Here is a 22,148-nt window from a genome sequence, read left to right on the forward strand (position 1 = left end):
TGAATCTCCCTCTTGGTGCCGAGCAGACATTGGCACAAACATCCCCCTGTGCGTGGAGGTGATGAGCACACGCCTCCGGGCTGGCCCAGGCTCTAGCTGATGCATATGTCTGCGCGTGTAGATGAAAAAAACTATTTCTAATAAAATAAAGAAGCGTCGCACTTGGCAATCATCGAGACTGCTTAGAGCAGACAGATGAGAGACGCCGGCTGCACGGGATAGTTGTGTCACTTAGCCTCGCATCACTTATAAAAACTACACAAGGGGGAGAAAAGGCTGACCTAGGGCTGGGTGGGAAATATGCTGAATTGGAGAAAGTCCTCCGCCGTGACCTACAAAATTCGCTGGCGTCAAACGCAAGCAAGACATTGCCGACCATGCCATTTGCCACGTTCGTCTGGCACCTGCCGGTCCTAAGAGGTTTCAGAGCAAATTCCCACTCCTCTCCTCTCATGCCCTGAACCCTCCTCTTAGGGTTCTATTCCTAATGAGAGGGGTTAAAAAGGGAGGGGGAGAAGGCAGTGAACTAACCTTCACCAAACTCTGTAAAAAGCGTATACGTTTTCAAAACCATATGTAGAGATCCACAGATTTTCGAGTGACGACGGTGGCCACGTCATAAGGGTAAATTACGAAATCAGAAAAGGGATGAGGAAGAGAAGACAACATAAAAGTGAACCCCTTTAGGGAAGTGTCGCTATCTCCTTTGCTCCTAAAAATCATCAGCATCACCTTCCTTTAATGTGCGCGCGTCTGCAAACACACACACACACGCACACACACACACACACACACACCCCGCCGCCGCCACAATCATCATCCACATCACCATCACCACCGCTACCATGACCATCCCTGCTTCTAGGAACTAGAAATCATAAAACACCCATTCTCAAAGAGCTACTCAGAAGCACCACAAGTTTAAAAATGAACAGCCAGGTCCTCATGTCCTCATAAAGAGACCCTGTTGGCTAAAGATCCCATTGACTGATAAGTACATTTCCCCTCTAAATGCTTCTCCAACATGCTACATTAGATTTCTGTTCAGGGAATACATACTTTCTGCCCCCCACCTCCCTGGGAAGAGTACACATCCCCACCCCACTAATGTTGGGCCTGACCATTTTGCTGGGCAAAGGCTACTTCCCCTCCCTTAATTCTGGGCTTGGCCATGAAGCCTGGCTTGGGTCAACAAGGTACTAGAGGACATGACCCGAGAAGCAGCTTGAAATGTGCTCGCGCTGGCGGCTTTCACCTCTTCACCTGGTTTCAACATGACAACGGGCTTTGGGTGGCCCACTGGTCCAAGGAGGATGAGACGCAAGGAACAGCTGGGTGCCATCTGTAGCTAAAAAGCAAGCCCGGCCAAACTCAGGCTAGATTCGCCTATCTGAAGACACAGGAGAGAAAGAAAGACTCCAGGAAGAGCTCACTTATATTTTTTACCTGAGCAACAAAGAATTTTGGACGTTGGTGCCATTCAGTAAGATGGAAAATGGGAGGAAAAGATTTTGGATACGAGTGGGTGTGACACAGAGACAAGCATTCTGTTGGGACACACTGAGTTGGAGACGCCCACGAGACGTCCAAATGGAGATGTCAAGCATATAGGGGATGAGGTCAGCTTTAGAGATATAAAATTAGCATGGACCCGAGTGTCCGAAGGGAATTTAAAGACATGGTCCTTGAGTCACCTAGGCAACAGAGATACACAGAGAACAAGGAAGCCTGAACGCTGAGCCCTGGGCACTCCAACAGGCAGGGGACAGAAAGAGAAGAGCCGTGACAAGAAAACTGGCATGGAGACAGAAAACCCGGAAGTGGTGGATTTCGGGAACCGCTCTCTTGGATTTGGTCATGCCGAGGCACCAGTAAGTCCTGCAAGACCAGCTTCAGGGAACCAAAACCTGGAGCAGGCTCGAGAGAGAACAAGAGTGAACGAATGGAGGCAGCAGGTACAGGTAATGCTTCCAAGGCGCCTCTGTAAGAAAGAGCAGAGAAATATGGCGCTCCTTCTATTCTAGATCATTACGGAAAACAGTTACCCTGACAAAAGCATCAATCAATAAATAAGCCTTGGCATGCAGGGGATGTGGTTCTGTGGATCCCAGGGCCCTCTCTGCCCTGGTGGGACGACGGCCTCACGCAAATCCCGGCCACGAAACCCGCACGTGTGAAATGGGGGCTGAAAAGTGTCGGAGACCCCTTGTATTCTCGGATTCCACGCTCCTCTCCGTGCAGCCCCGGTGTGAAAACATATGTGACAGAATGAGGACACAGGCAAGAAAGCTCATCTGTCAGGAAACGAAGGATGTGGAATAACCTGGCGGCATCTGGAGATCAGTAGACTTCCAAAGGCCTTTGTTCCAGGGGTTCCGCGGTTACGCGCGGCCCCGCACAGTGGGCAGCTGTGAGGTCCCAACACCTGACGCAGAGCGTCAGAGCCCCGTGGCATCGCAGTAAACCAGAAGAAGGGAAGCAAGAGGCAAGATCCTTCCGCACCTGGGCGGGCCCAGCTACAGCAACACAGGCACTAGCTTAGGACTGATCACTCCGTGGACAAGTGGCAAAATCCAACCTCTTGGAGATTCAATAAATTCAGCAGATGCAAAAGAGCCCCCCCCAAATATATGAATCCCCGAATCTCAGGCTTTTAGGCTCATCCAGGGCCACTCCAGTCCTCGACCTAATGCAGGATACACCTCCTCCACTGTGCCGCCGGGATGGAATCCAGCCTCAGAATAAACGCCTCCGGAGGTCCAAACTCACACGCGAGCCCCCAGACAGCCTACTCCATTGGGTTCCTTTAAATTTTTTTTAATGTCTGTTTATTTTTGAGAGAGAGACCGACAGACAGACAGAGCGTGAGCAGGGGAGGGGCAGGGAGAAAGGGAGACACAGAATCTGAAACAGTCCCCAGGCCCTGAGTTGTCAGCACAGAGCCCGATGCGGGGCTCGAACTCACGGACCGTGAGATCATGACCTGAGCCGAAGTCGGATGCTTAACCAACTGAGCCACCCGGGCGCCCCCACTGGGTTCATTTTAGATGTTCTCTGAATAGGGTTAATATCGGCCTCACCCTTTGATATTTCACACGTTGGTCTTAATTCTGCCTGGGAACACACAGAAAAAGTGGCTTCCTCTGAGTCCCGGAACTATCACTGTTGCCACCATCCCTGGAGCACAAGGCCTCTGTGGCCGGGACAGGTTTCTCTGTCTTTTCTCCTCCTGGATCGTCTCACATGCTCCTGATTCCTCTATGTCCCATGTCACTTTGCTTCCTTCCCTTGCTGGAGCCCCCCACTGAGGAAAACAAACAGCAGGCAGAGCAGAGGTAAGTGTTCCACGGAGAAGCCTACGGCCCTGGTTCTCAGTGCGGCCAACAGCCTCGACCTGGAGGCTGCAGGTTTAGGCAGGTGGAAGAGTCTGGACACTTCACTAAACAGAGATGCAAGTGAATGCAACAGACCAAAAGAAAACACAGTCTCACGCCCCAGCCACTCTCCGCCTCGTAGAAAATGACCTTCATGGCAAGGGTTAGTGGGAACGACCTACGAGAAACACCCCGAATTTATTGCTCCTGGCTTGAGAAGAACCTGGAAGCCTTTGGGGGGAAGTGATGACCCACACAACACATGCACCCTAAGAGACCCCCAACACAGACATGCCAGTTTCCGCTTCCAAAGAGCTGCAGTGAATGCACGCGGAAAGAGGGCCTCCGTGGCCCTTCTTTCTGGTATCGGGGCCACTCCCCCCCCCCAGCATGTGCCTGTGAACCCCGGGGCAGAGAGAGACAGAAGCAGGCTCCAGGCTCCGAGCTGTCTCAGCACAGAGCCCGACGCAGGACTCGAACCCACAAACGGTAAGACCATGACCTGAGCCGAAATCGGACGCTTAACCGACTGAGCCCCCCGGGCGCCCCAGTTTTCTGTTCTTCAGGAATAACCACCTACTATAACTTTTCCATCCCCTTGTCTGCAGAGCAATAAACTACACACCCACACTGTCCTTCAGGTGTGTTTTATTTTGCAAAAGTAGAAAAACCCACTGTCCCTATAAGGATGAAGGAGGACATCTGCACCCCCCCCCCCCCCCCCCCATAGCGCCTAATAGCCAAACTTAAATGATCTTTTCCAACTCCATTAGGGGCGGGAGTTTTTTTCAAGTGGACAGCCTCGCGAGCTCTTCGGGAATTTTCCTGACATCTCACATGACAAAATGTCCCCTTTATTCCCTCCCCGAGGCTAACAATTGCAGCAACTCGAACCCGTCACATTTAATTTCCTTTTAAAACCAGGTTTCTGAGGGGGCTCGGCATCTACCACAATAGTTGCCCTGGAAGGCTTCCAATAAGCCAGTAACGGCCTCCAACCCAATATGTACTCATTGTTATACAAATTGCCTTCATAGAGAGAAACTCTGAGTCAATATGCATTTTCTCCCCCCGACCAGCGTGCTCTCTCCCTAATTAGCTTTCACTGAGCTATGGCTCACCATTTTTTAAGGTCAAAGAGTCTCCTTTACAAAATATTCACCTGATACATTGAAGATTTTTTTTTTCCTGAGGCCGCTTTCATTCTAGATAATTATTCTTTGCTAAAATGAAACGAGGTCTATAGCTTGCTGCTGTGCTTTTTTGGCACTGGACAGTCGGCCACAACGCAGAAGAACCTTTGCCGCCCAAGGACCATCCTCTCTCAAATTTCAACCTACTGGAGGAGTGTCATTCCAAGTCCTTGGGGAGACACCTGAAGGGAAAAAAGTATCCCCAGGATGCGGCCTGGTCCTCCTGGGATCTACAGTCTGGACCGGAAGCTGAGATACACCCACACCACTTGGAGGGGTAAAAATAAAGACTCCGGAGAGTGATTTGGGGGGTGATTCAGAGCATTCGGTGGTCCGTAAGAGCTTAGAATAATGTTTTCATGGTCCTAGGACCCAAGGATGGGAAGACCTAATGGTCCCAGTGCGGTAAGTGGGAAAGTCTACGGCTCTCCCCAGCGTGGACTCTGGATTGGGATTTTAGGTATCTCTCTTTGGGGGAGCCCCTCCTCGCCAAGCCCGCCGAGCACAACCAGTGCACGATCCGCTGTGAGCACAGCTCGGGAGGCGGTGGCCACAGCGAAAACGACACGAAGCAACTAATGACACAAGTAATTAAAGTAGGTCAAGGGCAACAGGTGAGGTGTACCGCACGCACATGCCCTGTCACATGTTGCTGGGTGTTGAGTTCCCAACTCCCGGGACCTCAGCATGGAACCCTACTTGGAGAGAGGGTCTCCACCGGGGTGGCGGAGTTCAAATGAGGTTACCACCGTGGCCCCTAATCCAATCGGACCAGCGTCTTCTTACACCCCAGGGATGAGCACAGGCAGGAAGACCTCCATGTGGAGAGGGCGTCTGCAAGCCAAGGAGAGAGGCCTTGGGGCAAACCCATCCCGCAGGCACCCTGATCTTGGACTTCCAGCTTCCAGAACTGTGAGACGACGAAATCCTGTTCTATAAGCCCCCCGCCCCGGTCTGTTATATTATATTATGGCAGCCCCAGCAGACCGATAACATGCTCACAGATGACCCTGCCAAATTCTCAAGGGCTTTTTAGCAATGGTGACGTGGAAGGGGCGGCCCACACCAAGGTTTTGATCCAGGCAGACAGACAATGATGAAAGTTGACGGGAGGAGGCAGACACAGGGACAGCTGGTGTGGGAAGGTAAGCTATACTCTAGAGTGATGTCCTCTTCTGTCTCAGTGACCGCCAAGGTCCTTCTCGGCTGCAGCGTCTTCTGCTTCCCCCACACAAGGGACCCGTAAGAACAAATGCCCAGCACAGCCATCTACATCCTTAAACGTGAACGCTCCTGTCCCTTCGCCGGCCCTTCTCAGGAATTTAAGGAGTCAAGGGAAGACCCTCCCAATTGTGTCCCTGTCATGACTCCACACGGACCAGCTGTGCTACCCTGCGTCATCTCTCCACGGTTCTGGGAGTTTCCTCAGTTACAAATCGCGGACCTCGTCCTGAACCACAGCATCCGATCTGTGCTCCAGGCAAAACAGAAGCGTGAGTTGGGATCCCTCTCCACTTTCTCGATCTTGTACATTATTCATCCTCTAACCCCCCCAAAAATTCTTTCTCTATCCACCTTTGTTCTCAGTAGCTCAAGTGTTTATTTTTTAAACTCTATTTCACTCAAAAAGTATTCTCTTACCAACCTACTTTTAACACTTGTCTCAAATTTTATTCCTTCTATTTTGTATTTTTAAAAATTTTAACCTTGTCACTTTCAGCTTATCTCCTTCATCAGAAATCTCAATTTGTGCCTTGTTTTATTGTCTGGAAACATTTTTGCTTTCTTTCTGTTGGCTTACTTGCTTTGAAAACTCCCTTAACCTTCTGCCCTCCTTTTAGGACACCGGTGTTTCTTGAGAATTCATTTCCATATTGGCCAATATGGTCTTGGGAAGGGAAAGAGGGGAAGGATTCTTCCCACCCCCTCCCTCAGCTACGCAGAGAGGCTCCCTCACCCCCAGGCCTTCCCAGACCACCTAAGGTAGCTCTCCAGAAATATACTTCCTCGAACGGTCCTCCAACCTTCCAGGTAATGCTCCCCGGGTCTAGAGCATACAGTTGGCACATCTAAGTTACCAGATGGACAATTCAAGAAACACAGAACTTTCTGATCCTTCTCTGAGGAAGTGACGGTTTGGAAACCAGTACCATTAGACATTGGATGTGGGCCAAACTAAGCCCAAATCCATCACAATGTGGAGGGAGTGGTGAATGGGAAGCCATTCCTGGAGAGAAGAAACCAGGTGACCATTGGCTTTGCCTGTATCCAACCTGTGACCTCTGGGATGCTTATTTCTGAATTGCCCCCCTCCTTCCTCCCTTCTTGGCTGAATTCTGGAAACCTATCCTTGGTGGGGGAGGAGGAGGAAGCAACTTCTCTGAGCTTATGAAGGTTCCAGAGTAGCTGACTGGAGCGGAGCTCAGCCCAACTCTGGCTGCAAAGCCAGACGCTGTGTCTCACAGGGTAGCTCACCCATAATGTGTTGGGGCAAGCGGTACCTATCAAGGATATGGAAACCTGGACCAGAGGTGGGCCATTCCCTCTGCCTGCGCTCTGGTGAAATCCTTGGGGTTTAGGGGAGAGCCTGTTACTGGGCTTCCACAACCTCTAGTCTAACCCCCAACCCCCAAAGAGCACATAACGCTTTTCTATGGGGTTTTCAAGCCTGATGGATGATCAAATCTATTTTCAGAGCTAAGTCATTTAACTGTAGTGCCTGCGATGAACGGTCTCCGGTTCTCTCCTGATACATGTCCCCCACTGGTTCGCCATGTAGGATCCAAGCCAAGGGAGAAACTCCCCTCCTCCTCCCCGCCCAACAGGTTCCTTAGAGCAGCATTTTTCTGACTGTGCCTTTTCATCGTCTCTAGTAGCACACCCTTGGCTCACTCCCTGCGGAGGGGCTTGACCCTCAGGCTATCTCCAGCCATAAGAAGCTTCCTCATCTGGTGGGATCACCAGTGAACCCCACCCCAGCGTGGCTTAGCTGGAAGGCCTGAGCCACATGAGTCTTTGCCAAGCCTACATACACCGCACACCTTTGGGAACCAGGCATCCTCATTGGGTTTGTCAACTTTGCCGAGGGCATGTGGTCCCCTATTCCCATCTCTGCTGACGGACACAACACAGAGTTAACTGGCCAAACAACAAACCCTCACTCCGGATATTGTCAGGAAGCTTCACTTTCAAGCTCCCTGCTGCTCGGGTTACAGAGAAAGTCAGTAGCAATAAAATAACATCCACAGAGAGGCTTTCCGAAATGAAATACAGGGCGGCCATCCCTCTGAAGACTCGAGAGTTATTTTGGGAATAAATCTAATCAACGCTGAGCTGCACACTGGGTTTGCTTCCTAGAAAACGGGGGTCTACTGGACTGGTGTGTTAGGGGCCTACTGAGGCCGTCCCTCTGAGCTGTCTTCCCAAACCCTCTCTCCTCCGCTCCCACCTCCTTCCTTGCTAACAGAACCTTGACCGGGTGGCAATCGGCCCAGCCCCACGATGATCAAGGTGGCGTAAGCCCATCGCGCCCCACTGCTGGACGCTTCTCCAGCCCTTCTGCTGCTCAGGGGTGTCACGTGACCTTGCTCTGGCCAATACAGGGGAGAGACTCCTAAAGAGCAACTGCTCCTCTCTGATAGAAAGGAAAGCCCTTTGACTCCGCTTGAGATGCCCACCCTCAGGACATGACATCTGGACCAACCACGAAGCCAGCAGTGCGAGCGATCGGGACTAGAACCACACACCTGACACCTCAGAGCTCCTAAAGAGCCTGGGGCCTTGGACCTCCAGGATTCCTGTTAGGTAGACGGTAAATGTCTTCGTGGTCTCTGACACCACCAGCTCTTCCGGGATTTGCAAACAAACGCAATGAGGCACAATTTGCCTCACATGCCCTTGAAGACACCGTGATAGGACTCGGGGTCAGCCCACTTCCGGGAACTCTCTTTAGGGTCTCGGCACCAGGCTTGGGTGTGCTGCCCCTGACCCGCTTTATCCCGGAGACGAGCTGAGCCTCCTGGATGACATCTCTTCGTCGAAAGCACCAGCGCAGATTCCGGTTCCGTTTCTGGCAAATGCGCGGAACCGAACGCGTAACGCTATTCAAGTTCCCGTGGCGCCTAGCTTCCTTCCTGCTGTCCCCTTGTCACGAATTCCCCTCCACACAGCTATGACTGCCACTACAATATAACGTTCGATATCCATACGGGTCCTTCTGCAGTATGTCATCTTCCTGTGGCCTAAACCATTTTTGAAATCAGTACGGGAATAAATACGAGTAGAAGATACTTTGAGGGGATTTGTGGGGTAAGTGACCCAGTGAAGGTCTCCACAAAGGTAATGGGAACCCAAAGGGAGCGATGGCGCCCTCGCCTTGCAAGAGGCATGACCAGCTTCCCTAAGGAGGCAACATGAAGATTTCACTCCGAAAAGCATGCAGTGTGTGCCAGGCCAAAGAGAGGCGGGAAAAGCATGTTCCCAGGGGAAGGAGAGGCATCAACTTCAAATCACAGAAGGAAGAGGCAAGTTCGCAGCAGCAAGAGGTGGGAGAGAGGCGAGCCGGGAAGGGTGGTAAGGCCGGAGGAACAGACGGGAATCAGATTGCAGAGCCTCGTGGGTTTGGGTTTCCGGGTCTCTTTCTCTTAGGGAAAGAGAAAACACGTGACCAGGTCTTCGTGCGATGATACAAAGTGACCCTGACTGACACAAGTCAGAAGGATGACACTGAAGGGAGAAAAGTCCATTTGAAGGTGACCTCAGCTGTCCAAGTCAGACGAAAAAGGACTTGAGTCAAGAGACGCGGTGGGTAGAGAGAGCAGAGAGGAAGGAAAGATTCTCCGGGAGCGGAGCCCAGAGGGCTGGCCAGGCCACCTCCGTACTCCCAAGACGCATCGCATCTACTCCTTCACGCTCCATGTTTACTAATCTGCAAAGTGTCCGACACTCTGTAGGGTTCTGGGGATACAAGGGGTTCTCAGTCTACTCTGACAGATAGACAAGTTTGCAGGGAGCCTTACAAGGAGCCCATGCTAAATACGTAAGCGCTAAATCAAACGGGGGGGGGGGGGGGTGGTGTTTAGTACAGAAGTTCAGCAAAATTATATTCTGTGTGTGTGTGTGTGTGTGTGTGTGTGTGTGTCTCCTCCCCGAGAAAAGCATACAGATCTCGTGACATCAGACCCACCGCCTCTTTTGAGAGCAGTTCTAGAAAAGGCAGCGCAGAGGCATGAGAGCGGAAACGGAGCAGCCTCGGTGTCGGGACAACCCGCAGAAACACCGGTGAGATCACACACCGCTTCAGTCCCAGGCCCGGCAGCCAGACTGCCCACCTCCGACTGCAATTCAGTCCTTCTCTCTTCCTCTGCACACAGCCTCTGAGGCTCGACAAATGTGAGTCGCCATGACAACAGTGGCACCGTTCCTAAATAGCAGGCCTTTATGTACTTTCTCTGTCCAGACTTGTCATCTTGCCCCTGGGCTCTCCCCCACGTGACTGCACGCCCCCTAACCCACAGCCTTCAAACCTTCCCCTTCAAACACCCATCACCCTGGATCAGGCTCCACCTGCCCCCTACTTACCTACGGTTCCCGTTTTCTCCCAAAGGCCTCGCCTCAGTCTGGCCCCTTGCGGACAACCACAAACTGTGAAGGAAGTGTCCCAATGAAGTACCCTTTACCATCTCTCAGAGCCAGACAGACACCTACGCTAAAAGAAGGAAACGCGTCCGCCAACGTTCCGTCCCCAAAAGATCGCTCCAACCCAAACCCACCAACTGCCTGGAGCTTAACTTTAGCTTCTCTTGTCCTGGTTCCTTCTCCCAAGCGGGCTTTGGAGAATACGTCCAAGAAGAATCCCCACTTTGGGGAAGTCTTCCTTGATGGCAACCCCTCCGTGTTCTCCTAAGACCTATCTCCATCGCAACGCGTGCATGACGTATTATAGTTTTCTGTCTGGATGCGTCTCTCCTCCAACAGACCATGAGATTCCTCTTTCAGGGCAGAAACTGGATCCTACTGTCTCTGAGCACCAGCACCTGAGAACATGACACACCCCCAGCGGAAAGTCACAAAGGTGCTGGGAACCACGAAGAGATACCACCGCCCACCCACCGGATGGCTATGTCAAAAAACAAAAACAAAAAAGAAAGAAAAAACAAAAAAAAAAGAAAAAACAAAAAAAAAAAAGAAAAAACAAACAAACAAAAAAACCACAAGAAAACACAGAAAAGAACAAGGGTTGATGAGGATGCGGAGACACTGGAACCTCATACACTGTGGGAATGTAAGACAGTGACGGCTGCTATGGAAAATGGTGTGGTGCCCCCCCCCACCACCCGCCCAAAAAGTAAAAAACGGAATTATCAGACGACCCAGCAATCCGCTTCTAGGTATACACACAAAATAATTGAAAGCAGGGTCTTCCAAGAGATATTTGCATTCACGAGGCAGAATGTTCACGGCATCACTCACCGCAGCCAAAGGGCGGAAGTAAGTAAAACGTCCGTTCATCCAGATGAATGGATAAGCAGAATGGTCTATCCAGACAATGGAATATTATTTGGCCTTAAAAAGGGAGAAAATTCTGACATGTGCTCCAACATGAATGAGCCTGGAGGACATTGTGCTAAGTGAAATAAGTCAGTCACAAAAAAGACGAATGCTGTATGATGCCATTTATATAAAATCCCTACAGGAGTCAAATTCACAGAGACAGAAAGGAGAATGATGGCTGCCGAGGGCTGGGGAGAGGCGAGACCGAGGGGTCATTTAACGGATCTAGAGTTTCAGTGAATGTACTTAAAACGACCGTATGGCATGCTTACAAATGGTTCAGGTGGTAAATTTCATGCAATGTGTATTTTACCACAATTAAAAAAAATTTTTTAAGTATAAATCGAATCATGATACTCTCCTGCTTATGACATCCAGTGGTTTTCCAGGGAACCTAGACTATTTAAAAAAAAAAAAAAAGTTGCAAATGAATTGTTCAGGAACCATCTTCAGTGGCCAGCTAACAACTAAGATCTCTGCAAGATCCAAAATGTTAGTTAAAACACAGAAACTCGGGGCGCCTGGGTGGCTTGGTCGGTTAAGCGTCTGGCTTCGGCTCAGGTCATGATCTCACACTCCGTGAGTTCGAGCCCCGCGTCCGGCTCGGTGCTGACCGCTCAGAGCCTGGAGCCTGTTTCAGATTCTGTGTCTCCCTCTCTCGCTGCCCCTCCCCTGTTCATGCTCTGTCTCTCTCCATCTCAAAAATAAATAAACGTTAAAAAAATTAAAAAAAAAAAAAAAACACAGAAACTCTCCAGTTCCACAGTCAAAGGCGGGGACACCTGATAACCAGCCTGACGTGTCCTTTACCACTGACCCCATGTGGATCTATGAGGACAGCATCCCGGAGAGGGGCCCCGCTGTGGCCGACTATAGGACATCCACCAAAAAACGGGCACTCTCAGCATAATGGTCGATAGATTTCCTCTTTAAACATGAAGTTAATGTCAGAGAAGACAACAGTTTCCACAAAAGATAGGGCCAGATTTGAAGAACAACTGCTAACAATTTCACTCCTGTGAATTTCCGGGACAGAATCTGCCATCCTGAGGGAAAGAAAAATGTATTCTCCTTGTGGGTCAGCCAGAGAGAAAAGAAAGCAATTGTGGTGCTTTCTCCTGGAGCCAGAATTGATCTGCAATTGAAGGAGAGTCACCGCAGGAAAAAAAAAAAAGTAGGGGAAAGATTTGCTAACACAGAAAGTTTCTGTCTGAGCATTTACTAATTTACTAGTCTGGGAAGCAGGAGTTTGAAAAATAAATAAATAAGCCCCTCCCAAGAAACTAGCAAAAATTAAAATGTGCTCGAAGCCTTTTTTTTTTTTTTTTCTCCAAATCGGATTATGTTTGACAGAAGAAAAATAATGAAGTCAGGGATTAAGGTATTTAATTTTAAGAGTCTGTACACCTGCATCTCCATCTCCATCTACCTCAATTCCAACCTTATTCTTTTCATTTCCCCACTGTATTAGTGGGCTGGGGCTGCCCTAATGAGACACCACAAAGTGGATGAAATTTATTTTCTTACAGTTCTGGAAGCTGGAAGTCCACACTCAAAGCGCCAAGGGGGCCGTCGCTCCTCGGCTTACAGACTAGATGCCTGTCTTCCCTCTGTGTTTGGTGTCCTGCCCTCCTCCTCTTTTAAGAGCATCAGTCCAATTGGATCAGGACCCACCCTGATGGTCTCATCTTCATTTAATGACCTTTCAAAGGCCCTCTCCCCAAATGCTGTCACATTTGAGGTACTGGGGTTAGGACCTCAACATATTATTTTTAGAGTGACCCAATTCAGTCCCTAACACCCAGAGAGGAAAAAATACTACACCTCTAAGTAAAACACTAAACTTTCCGGTAAAACTAGCAACGGATGCTCACGTAGCAGATCATTTTCTAGCAAAAACACCCGGATAGGAAGCACGAACGGAAGCTCTCCAAACGGCAGGTATCCCGTCGGCACAGGTAGGCAAACGTCAGGAATTTGCATCTCGGCACCCCTGCAGACTGAGTGGTGTCTCCCGATCAGACCTTGCTATAGTCCAAGAATGATGCCCTCGACGCATTTCCTAACAAAAACCCGCATGTAACACCGCTTCATCAAAACCCTCTCCACTTCTAGCGGTTTGCCCATTGATTGTCACCAAACACTTACAGAACTACTCAGGGTCATTAGGTAATTTCCCCAAGGTCATTCAAGCTGCAAAGGGAGACCCAACGCCTGAACCCATGTGGTCATCCCCTCCCCCATAGCTTCAGTTTCCACCGGCACACGGACGGATCCCTACCCCATCTCTCCATCCCATTTCATTTCATTCAGTTCTAGACCTGTACATGCCGTCATTGACTCTTCCAATAGGGAAGTCAGTATTTTTTTACGCCTAACTTCCCTTCCTCTTCTGTGCTTTGTCTTTTTTTCCACTGGGGGAAAAAAATACTAGATTTCTGAGGAAAGATGGCTGACTGAGCGTACCTATGTAATTTTCTTGTCTCTCCAGCACCCCACCTAACACGTCGGAAGAGGGATTTACGTTTTAAGTCACAAATCCTCATGGACGGGGCACGCAGAAAAGGAGGCAATAGGAAGGATTTGGGAGGCTGGCCAGTTTATGGATGAGTGGTACCAAACCGGACGAAAGGGGCAAAGCTGCACCTTGAGCCGACAATGAGGAAAGAGGAGTACCACCATGGTTCCCTCCACAGGAGCCCTTGAAATACACAAGCAACTAGCCCTTGAAATGCACAAGAAACTAGCCCTTGAAATACACAAGAAACTAAGGCGCCAGGAACAGCAGCCGTGCACATGTGGTGCCCGACTCTACCTTCCAGAAAGAACCTGCCAGTGCACAGCCCCCAGCTGTTAGGACCTTTGGGGTCGGCCTCGTCTTGGGCGCAGTGGCCACGGTCTTCCTGGGCAGCCCCAGCCAGTGACTGAACACGGCCAGGATCCTAGCGCCTAATCGTTCCTGCCCGGTGCACGAAAGACAACCAAGGATCAACCAAGAGCCTGACTCTTGTCAGATCTGTATCACGGTCTGAGGCTCACCCTGCCCATCCCTAGACGTGTCACATCTGCATTGTCTCTTTCTTTCTCTGTTTCTCTCTGCTTGCTTTCCCTCTCTCTCTCTCTCTTCCTTTCTTTTCAGATGTAATTTAGTCAAGATGAGGTCGTGCTGAATTAGGATGGGCCCTAAATCCAACAACTGACGTCCTTATAAGAAAGGACACGCACACAGACGAAGAGGTTCTTGTAAAGATGGAACCACGGATTGGAGTGATGCCCCTACAAGACAAGGAACAGTCAGGATGGCCCGCAGCCACCGGGAGCTTTTAGAAAAGGCAAGGAAGGATCCTTCCCTGGAACTTCAGAGGAAGCACGGCCCCGCGGACACCTTGACTTCAGACTTTGAGGCTCCAGAAATCTGAGAGAACAGATGCTCATTGTTGTAAGCCACCCAGTTTGTGGTCGATTTGTCACCAAAGTCCTGAGAAACTAACACAAGGGTGCAGGTGACCTGGGACAAGTCACGTAACCTCTCTGAGCCTCAGTTTCCTCATCTGTGACTGGGGGATACTAATACTAGGATTAATTCATAGGGTTGTTATGATGGATTGAGTAAAAGCATGGTAGTTATTTCTGTGTGTCAACTGGGCCGGCCACAGGGAGCCCAGATTACACATTCTTTCTGGGGGTGTCTGTGTGGGTGTTTCTGGTGGACCAGTGGACTCTGTTCACCCATCCGTAGGCCACCCTCCCCAGTGCGGGTACCATCACCCAGCTAGAACAACAGGCAGAGGAAGGGGGAATTCAATCCCCTTTTACTTTCTGCCTCGCTGTTGAGCTAGGACAGTTCACCTCATCTTCTCCTACCCTCAGACGGGGATAATGTCATCGGCTCCCCTGCTTCCCAGGCCTTCAGACTCAGACTGAATCACACCACAAGTGCCTTGAGCCAATTGCTACAATAAATACCTTTCTCTCCCTTCCCCCCACCCCCCACCCCAGGACACTAACCTCTCCTGGTTTTTTTCTCCCATCTTATTATCAGTGGCTTCTTTTCAGTCTCCTTTGGAGATTCCTTCTTATTTTCTGGCTTCAAAAGATGGCCCCAGGCTCATCCTCAGCTTGTTTCCTTTCTTTCTCTTCCCTTCTCAGGCTCCCTTCATTGCCTAAGTCCCTAAAGTCAGTCCCACGCGCTAAATACTCGCCACACATCGGTGTTCTGTCCATCCCAAGCTTCTCCCCTCAACTCTAAACTCGGATACCCACCGGTGCACACAGCATCTCACCCTGGGTGTCCCACAGGCATCCCAAGCTCAGCATCCCAATGCCTAGCTCCCACGGCCCCTCCCAAACTCGCCCCTCCCACGTCCCCCCATCTTATCCCAGAGCAGCTTCAGGTTTCCAGCCACCCTTTGGGGCTCCACACCTGCCCTCAACCCACCAAAGGCCTCAGGAGGCCCTGTCAGCCCTTCCTTTGAAATATACCCAACATTGACCACTTCTTCCCACCACATCACTACCATGTGCCCCAAAAGCCACCTGCTCATCCTCCTCCTTGCCATTCCCTGGCTCCTTTTGCACCTGCTGCCCCTTCTGCCTAAAGTCCTTCTGTAAGGCTTCTTCCCTTCCTAAATAAAAGCAAACCTCCTGCCATCCTCCATCCCCTACCCGGCCTTATTTTCTTTCCAGCCGTCATCGTCACCTTATAGAGTATGTAGACAGTTGCTTCGTCAGTCCCTCCAGATAATAAGCTCCAAGAGGCCAGGGACTTTGCGTTCCCAGAGCCTACACCAGGCCTAGCACTTCGTAAATGCTCAAAAATTATTTGCTGGGTGAAAAAGAGCAAATTGAATCCATGAATGAATGAATACCGTTTGAGTTCTGCCGAATCCCTGAAGTAGGAAAGCTGGCCAAAACCAAAGAGCGGGATCTAGGCGTGTTTTGTACAAACAAGCAAGGTATGCTTGAGAGCTGAGCCAGAGAAGTTAGAGTTGAAAGCTTCGCGGACATTCTTGGGGGACACGCTCATTTCATATTTTTGACGGACCCAAATACACACACGTGCTCCCGGAGACTCGTGTGGAGAAATAAAACCCAGCTCTTGCCTACTCTCTCCAGGTAACTCTGATGTGGTTGTTTTTAAAATACCTGCCTCACAGCCATCCCTGAGGAGTTCAGCTCGTATTTGGATCCTGGAGAGACAAATGTTCCAAGTTTTGTTAAACGTCCAGAAAGAGAAATACAAAGGGCTAATCGCAAATGTTCAGGGTCAAGTCTTGCAAGGAATGTGGCTCTTCATCAACTGTAAGGGCGTCTTCTTCAGAGGGGAGGCCAACCTAATCTGAGTCACAAAGAAACAAAGAGAGTCATTTCCCAATAGGAGAGTATCTGTGAATCGCTCCCGAAGAAGGGATCAATGTGCTAAGTATCCGTAATGACGGTCTTAACAAGAAAGATTAGAATCAGACATCTTGGCAGCGCAAGTCAGAAAAAACACCGTATCTGTATTTGACCACGCTCTCTTTCCCCTCAGGCATCCCAAAGTATATATGAGCGGCGGTTATTAACAGACCCCACCAATTTGGACTCAGGGATCGCTCACGCAGAATGGGCTGGCTAATTTCACTTTGGTGTAATTTATGAAGCAAATGAAAAAAAAAAAAAAAACATAGCAATGAAGTGGCACCAAGAAGCCTGGCATGCCTAACCTACAGAAGCCATCCTATTTTTAAGGGTCTTAGTATACTAAGTATACTTAGTATACTAATGAAATGAAATATAATGCATGAAAGTTGCTTCTCCTGATCTCAAATGAGTGCCCCGTGTTGAATAAGGCAAGTTCAACAGAATTGCAAGGGAGACAGTTTTCGTTTTTTGTTTTGTTTTGTTTTGAACCGGATGAGTCATGCTATGTTTCTGGAAATAAGAAATTTGGTATAACTAATAAAATCCAGTGAAACAGTATTTCTGGGTTTTCACCAACTCAGCCTGGCTACCTCTCCCCGCTGCGGTAACCTTCCGCGTGGTAAAAATACCTCAGCCTGGAAGCAAAGGACAAGACTGTGTGCCCAGAACAATCAAGAGAGGGTACATGTGCGCACACAGCCTCGCACACGTACGTCTGTATCTTTCAATCCCTGAAATTACTGTATAGAGTTCCAAGGTGGCCATTTAACTTAGGGAATGCTCATTTTTGAAACATAAATTTCAGGGTATGTTTAAGAACCATCTTATGATCATGCTTTGCACCTACTTAGACTATTTTTTTTAAACGTTTATTTTTATTTTTGAGACAGAGAGAGACAGAGCATGAACGGGGGAGGGTCAGAGAGAGAGGAAGACACAGAATCCGAAGCAGGCTCCAGGCTCTGAGCTGTCAGCACAGAGCCCGACACGGGGCTCGAACTCACAGACCGCGAGATCATGACCTGAGCCGAAGTCGGATGCTTAACTGACTGAGCCACCCAGGCCCCCCTAGACTATTTTTAAAGTTACCACCCATAGCAGGTGCCTCACCATCCTCCCCTGGGTAAAGAAAACCAGAAGCTACCAAGAAAAGGTTCATTCAGATGAAAGTTAAATTCTTTTCTCATCTAAGTAGACTCCTTAATTTATCTACCATTTCCATTACTCACTGTTTTTTCAACTTTATTTTACCGTGATAAGAACACTCAGCACGCGCTCCAACCTCTTAACAAATTTGTAAGAATCCAACATTGCATCTTCAACCGTAGGTAGGATGCTGTGCTTCGGACCTCTACAATGTATCCATCCTGCTTAACTGAAACTTTATGCCTGTAGAAAGACAGCCAAAAGAAGTACAGGCTAACAGGAAACAATTAACAAAATAGCAATAGGAAATCCTTCCCTATTGATAGCTCCTTTAAACGTAAATGGATTCAATATTTGTTTAAAAAAAAAAAAAAAACAAGCTTCTGTTACAGCACAACGAACAGCTGATGACAAATTATGGAAAAAAGACCAAGTTCAGTCTCTGAGGCCCTGACAGCAGCCCACGTCTCTTCAGCCTATGCCAGGGGGTGGAGGGAGGGCCTGGAGGCTCGAGGTCAGGGTCAGGTCCCGCTCAGGAACACACCGTGTGCACAAGACTGTACACACGGCGTCCATGCTGTGCGGAGACGCAGGGGCGGCGGGCATGTGTGGATTCTGGAAATGCCTTTTCTCTTCTTCCCCTTTTAGAAATACCGTGTGCAATTTTTAATTGTGCCTAGCAGCACGCTGATAACGATGTGTGTACAGGGTGTGTAGGGAACCGATGACTTGCCTTCCAAGCTAGGAAGAAGAGCCGTTTCTCACTTGTTGGGATCAGAAAATAACCCCCTTCCATTTGTTATCCTGTCCAAGTCCATGAACGTCCAATAGCCAGTGATTTGGAAGAGCTTGGCCATGTTAGCTGTGGCTGGCGGGGAGGGGGGACACGGGACAAGAGACGGGCAGATGTCTCCCTGTTGGCCAGCACGCCGACCTCCGTGCCAGTCTGATGTGTGAATTTAACAAGCCTCCCTATAGGAAGAAAACTTCAAATCCACCTCCTGTCTTTAATGAGAGCACACGTTCCTAAATTATCAAAAGGAGCCCCAACTCCCAAGGGTGTTATCAAAACAATTTAAATCATCTCCTTCAAAAGTTTGATTGAGGGGCGCCTGGGTGGCGCAGTCGGTTAAGCGTCTGACTTCAGCCAGGTCACGATCTCGCGGTCCGTGAGTTCGAGCCCCGCGTCAGGCTCTGGGCCGATGGCTCGGAGCCTGGAGCCTGTTTCCGATTCTGTGTCTCCCTCTCTCTCTGCCCCTCCCCCGTTCATGCTCTGTCTCTCTCTGTCCCAAAAATAAATTAAAAAAAAAAAAAAAAAGTTTGATTGAATATAGCAGGCATTTTTCTTCCATCAGTGCCAGATGCCAAGGAAGAGCAGGCTCTGTGAGGCTGTGACCATGAGGGCGAATCATCCCCCCCCAGAGACCTAAACGCACAGACACATGAAGGACACACAGCTCTGCCTGACCACTGCCGTTCGCCCCACCACACGTCATCTCTGTGCTGAACCCTATCGATCCGGCCCCCGGGGAGGCAACAGCCCACGGGGACAAGAGAGTGTGCTCAGGGGCTGGCACACAGCAGGCATCTAGCCAGGGCTGAGGGGAGTCAAAGCGCTGCAAATCCTAAATCTGCCTAAGCCTCAGTTTCCTTGTCTGTTCAGTGGGGTAGATAACCCCCACCTCACGGGTCTGCGGCGAGGAACTCAAGACGTGACACAGGTCAAGCACCTGGCACATTGGAGGTTACTTCACAAGACGAAGAGCAACACGGATCAAAAAAGCATTCCAGAAAAAGCTAATCATAAGACAAGAAAACCCGTCTCCTAGATGGGCCCCCAGCGCCCCACAAGCCCTTCAAGTCGCTTGTCTCCGGGGCTCGGGCCTGCTCACCTGTAAGATGACCCAAGGTCCTGTGAGCAGGTGTAACGTTCTCTGCCTGTAGGTGCGCGGAAGGCTCTGCCTCTGGCGTTCACACCCTGCAAGTCAGCTGCACGGGTAGGGACACAGCGCCTGCAAGCCGCTGGGGTGAAAACCCTCACGTGCCCACTCGGGGAGATGTGACAGACCCACAAGTCACACCATCAGCACCGTTACCCTGCCAAGTTCCCACAGGCAGCCACTGTTTTTTTTTAAAAATCATATTCCATATCTTGGGGTTAAAACAGCCTTAGTCTGGCACCTCCGAAACAGGTCTCTCCACCCCCAAAATAGATTTCTATCCATATCCCGTAGAAGGTACAGGCCCATGCACCCATGGCGAACACACACACTGAAATCGCTGGAAATAAAAACGAAGTACAAATCTGATGAAGCCAGGTCTGAACATACCTTTACTTTTGGAAATTGAAAAACCCAGCCACTCGGAACAAAGACAGGAAAGCCGGGCTGTGGCCACCTCCACGGTCAGCTCAGAGGAAAACGCGGGGTCAGAACCAGACAGGGGAGCAGCCTGCCTGTGGGACCAACCCGAGGAGATAGATGCCGACACTCACCTCTGGCCCCTGGGCCAACCCTCAGCTTCAATTTCAGCTGCTTTGTTCATGAATCGTATTGAATTTAGGTTAACGTGTTACTTTATTCCCCCGATTTTTTTTTTGTTTTACATGATACTGATATTTTGAAATTGAGGTGAAATTCACATAACACCCAACGAACCGTTTTAAACTGCACAATTCTGTGGCATGTAGTACATTCAGTGTTGTGCCACCACTGCCTCTAATTCCAAAACGTTTCCATCACCCCTTAAGCGAACTCCACACTCATCATGCATCCTTCTCGCCCCACCCTGCCACCAACAACCACTAATCTGCTTTCCGGATATTTCTCTAAATGGAAGCATGCCATATATAACCTTTTGCCTGGCTCCTTTCACTCAACGTGATATTTTTGAGTTTCATCCACCTTGTAGCTTGTATTAGAATTTCATTCCTTTGGTGGCTGGATAGCATTCCATTCCATGGACGTACCACATTTTGTTTATCCCTTTTGTCCACTGACGGACATTTGGGTTGTTTCCACCTTCTGGCTCTTTTGTAAACAATGCTGCTATGAACATCCGCGCACAAGTATTTGTTTGAATATCTGTTTTCAGTTCTTTAGGGTATGTACCCAGGATTGGAACTGCTGGGTCATACAGTTAATGCTACGTTTAACTCTTGAAGAACCCCCAAACTCTTTTCCACATGGCTACATCACTTCACCTTCCCACCGGCAAGGCACAAGGCTTCCAACTTCTTCACATCCTCAAATACTTGTTAGGTTTTGCTTGTTTCACCACAGCCTAGTGGTTATGAAATGGTATCTCATTCCCCCATTTGTTGTTGCAACAACCATGGCCATGTAATTTACTGACATATAACTTACCGAGATTAAAATACACAGACCCAAAGTGCGACTCACTTCAAAGTGCTGTAAACACCTGATGGGCAACTACGACTCAAGACAAGATCTAGAACATTTCCAGCACGTAATAAGGTCCCCTTATGCCCCCTTCCGGTCTATTGTCCCCTCCTCCAGACATAAACACATCACCGGTGACTTTATCACCAGAGGCCGCTTCTGCTGTCTTGGCACTTCTTATAAATGGAATCCTATTGTAGGGGCTTCCTTTTTTCAACACGATACTTCTTTTAGACTCATGCACTCTATTACTCATATCATTACTTTACGTGGCTGGATCATGGATCAGTACAAAGTTCATTGCTTTGTATGGCTGGATGGTCCCCCACAATATGAACACACCAGTCTATACATCCGTTCACCCGGTGGTTGACATATGGGTGGAACCCAGTCTAGGGCTACCATGAGTAAGGCGGCTATGAACATTGGATCCAAATCCCTCTTGTTTTATAAGATCGGTTTTGAGGGGCGCCTGGGTGGCTCCATCGGTGAAGCATCTGACTCTTGATTTGGGCTCAGGGCGTGATCTCGAGGTTCATGAGATCGAGCCCCCGCATTGGGCTCTGCACTGACGGTGCAGAGCCTGCTGGAGATTCTCTCTCTCTCTCTCCCTCTCTCTCTCAAAATAAGTAAACTTAAAAGAATTAATTCATTCGTTAACTAAAAGATCAGTTTGGAGACTGTGGCCTCAGGGAAGATCAAGGCCCAGAGCAGTCCTCTCCGGGGTGGGGGAGGAAGAGCCCCGACTGTTTCCACTAAATCCATCTGAACGTAACGAAGTGCGGGCAGTGGGGGTGAGGGAAGGCTTCCCCTTAGTCCACTAGAGCCACAGTGGCAGAACCTGGGTTAAAGAACTTGGCTTAGGTCCATATCTTTCCTGACATCTGCAGCCTTGGGAGGAGGAATCTACCAATCTACCAGCATGGCAAGTTCATGTGCCACGATGGGGGCCGAGTTCAATCCACACGGCAGGAAAAATACATACGTGTGTATATGCATGCGTCTGCGTGTCCACACATCCATGCCCAACGATATACATCCACCATATTTCAATATATTACGTGTATTATTACATTATA

The 22,148-nt window shown here is 49.4% G+C and overlaps 1 protein-coding gene across 1 annotated transcript in view; it reads right to left on the reverse strand.

Moving 5' to 3' along the window:
- LOC125928653 (polypeptide N-acetylgalactosaminyltransferase 17-like) overlaps nucleotides 1-22,148 on the reverse strand; it is a 159,029-nt gene that overhangs the window by 110,805 nt on the left and 26,076 nt on the right. Inside the window, exon 2 of the mRNA XM_049639378.1 lies at nucleotides 8,459-8,636. Within this exon, the coding sequence (XP_049495335.1) occupies nucleotides 8,459-8,636 (178 nt within the window). The remainder of the gene's footprint in view (nucleotides 1-8,458; nucleotides 8,637-22,148) is intronic.

This window comes from Panthera uncia, chromosome E3, assembly GCF_023721935.1.
Source record: "Panthera uncia isolate 11264 chromosome E3, Puncia_PCG_1.0, whole genome shotgun sequence".
Classification (NCBI taxonomy): domain Eukaryota; kingdom Metazoa; phylum Chordata; class Mammalia; order Carnivora; family Felidae; genus Panthera; species Panthera uncia.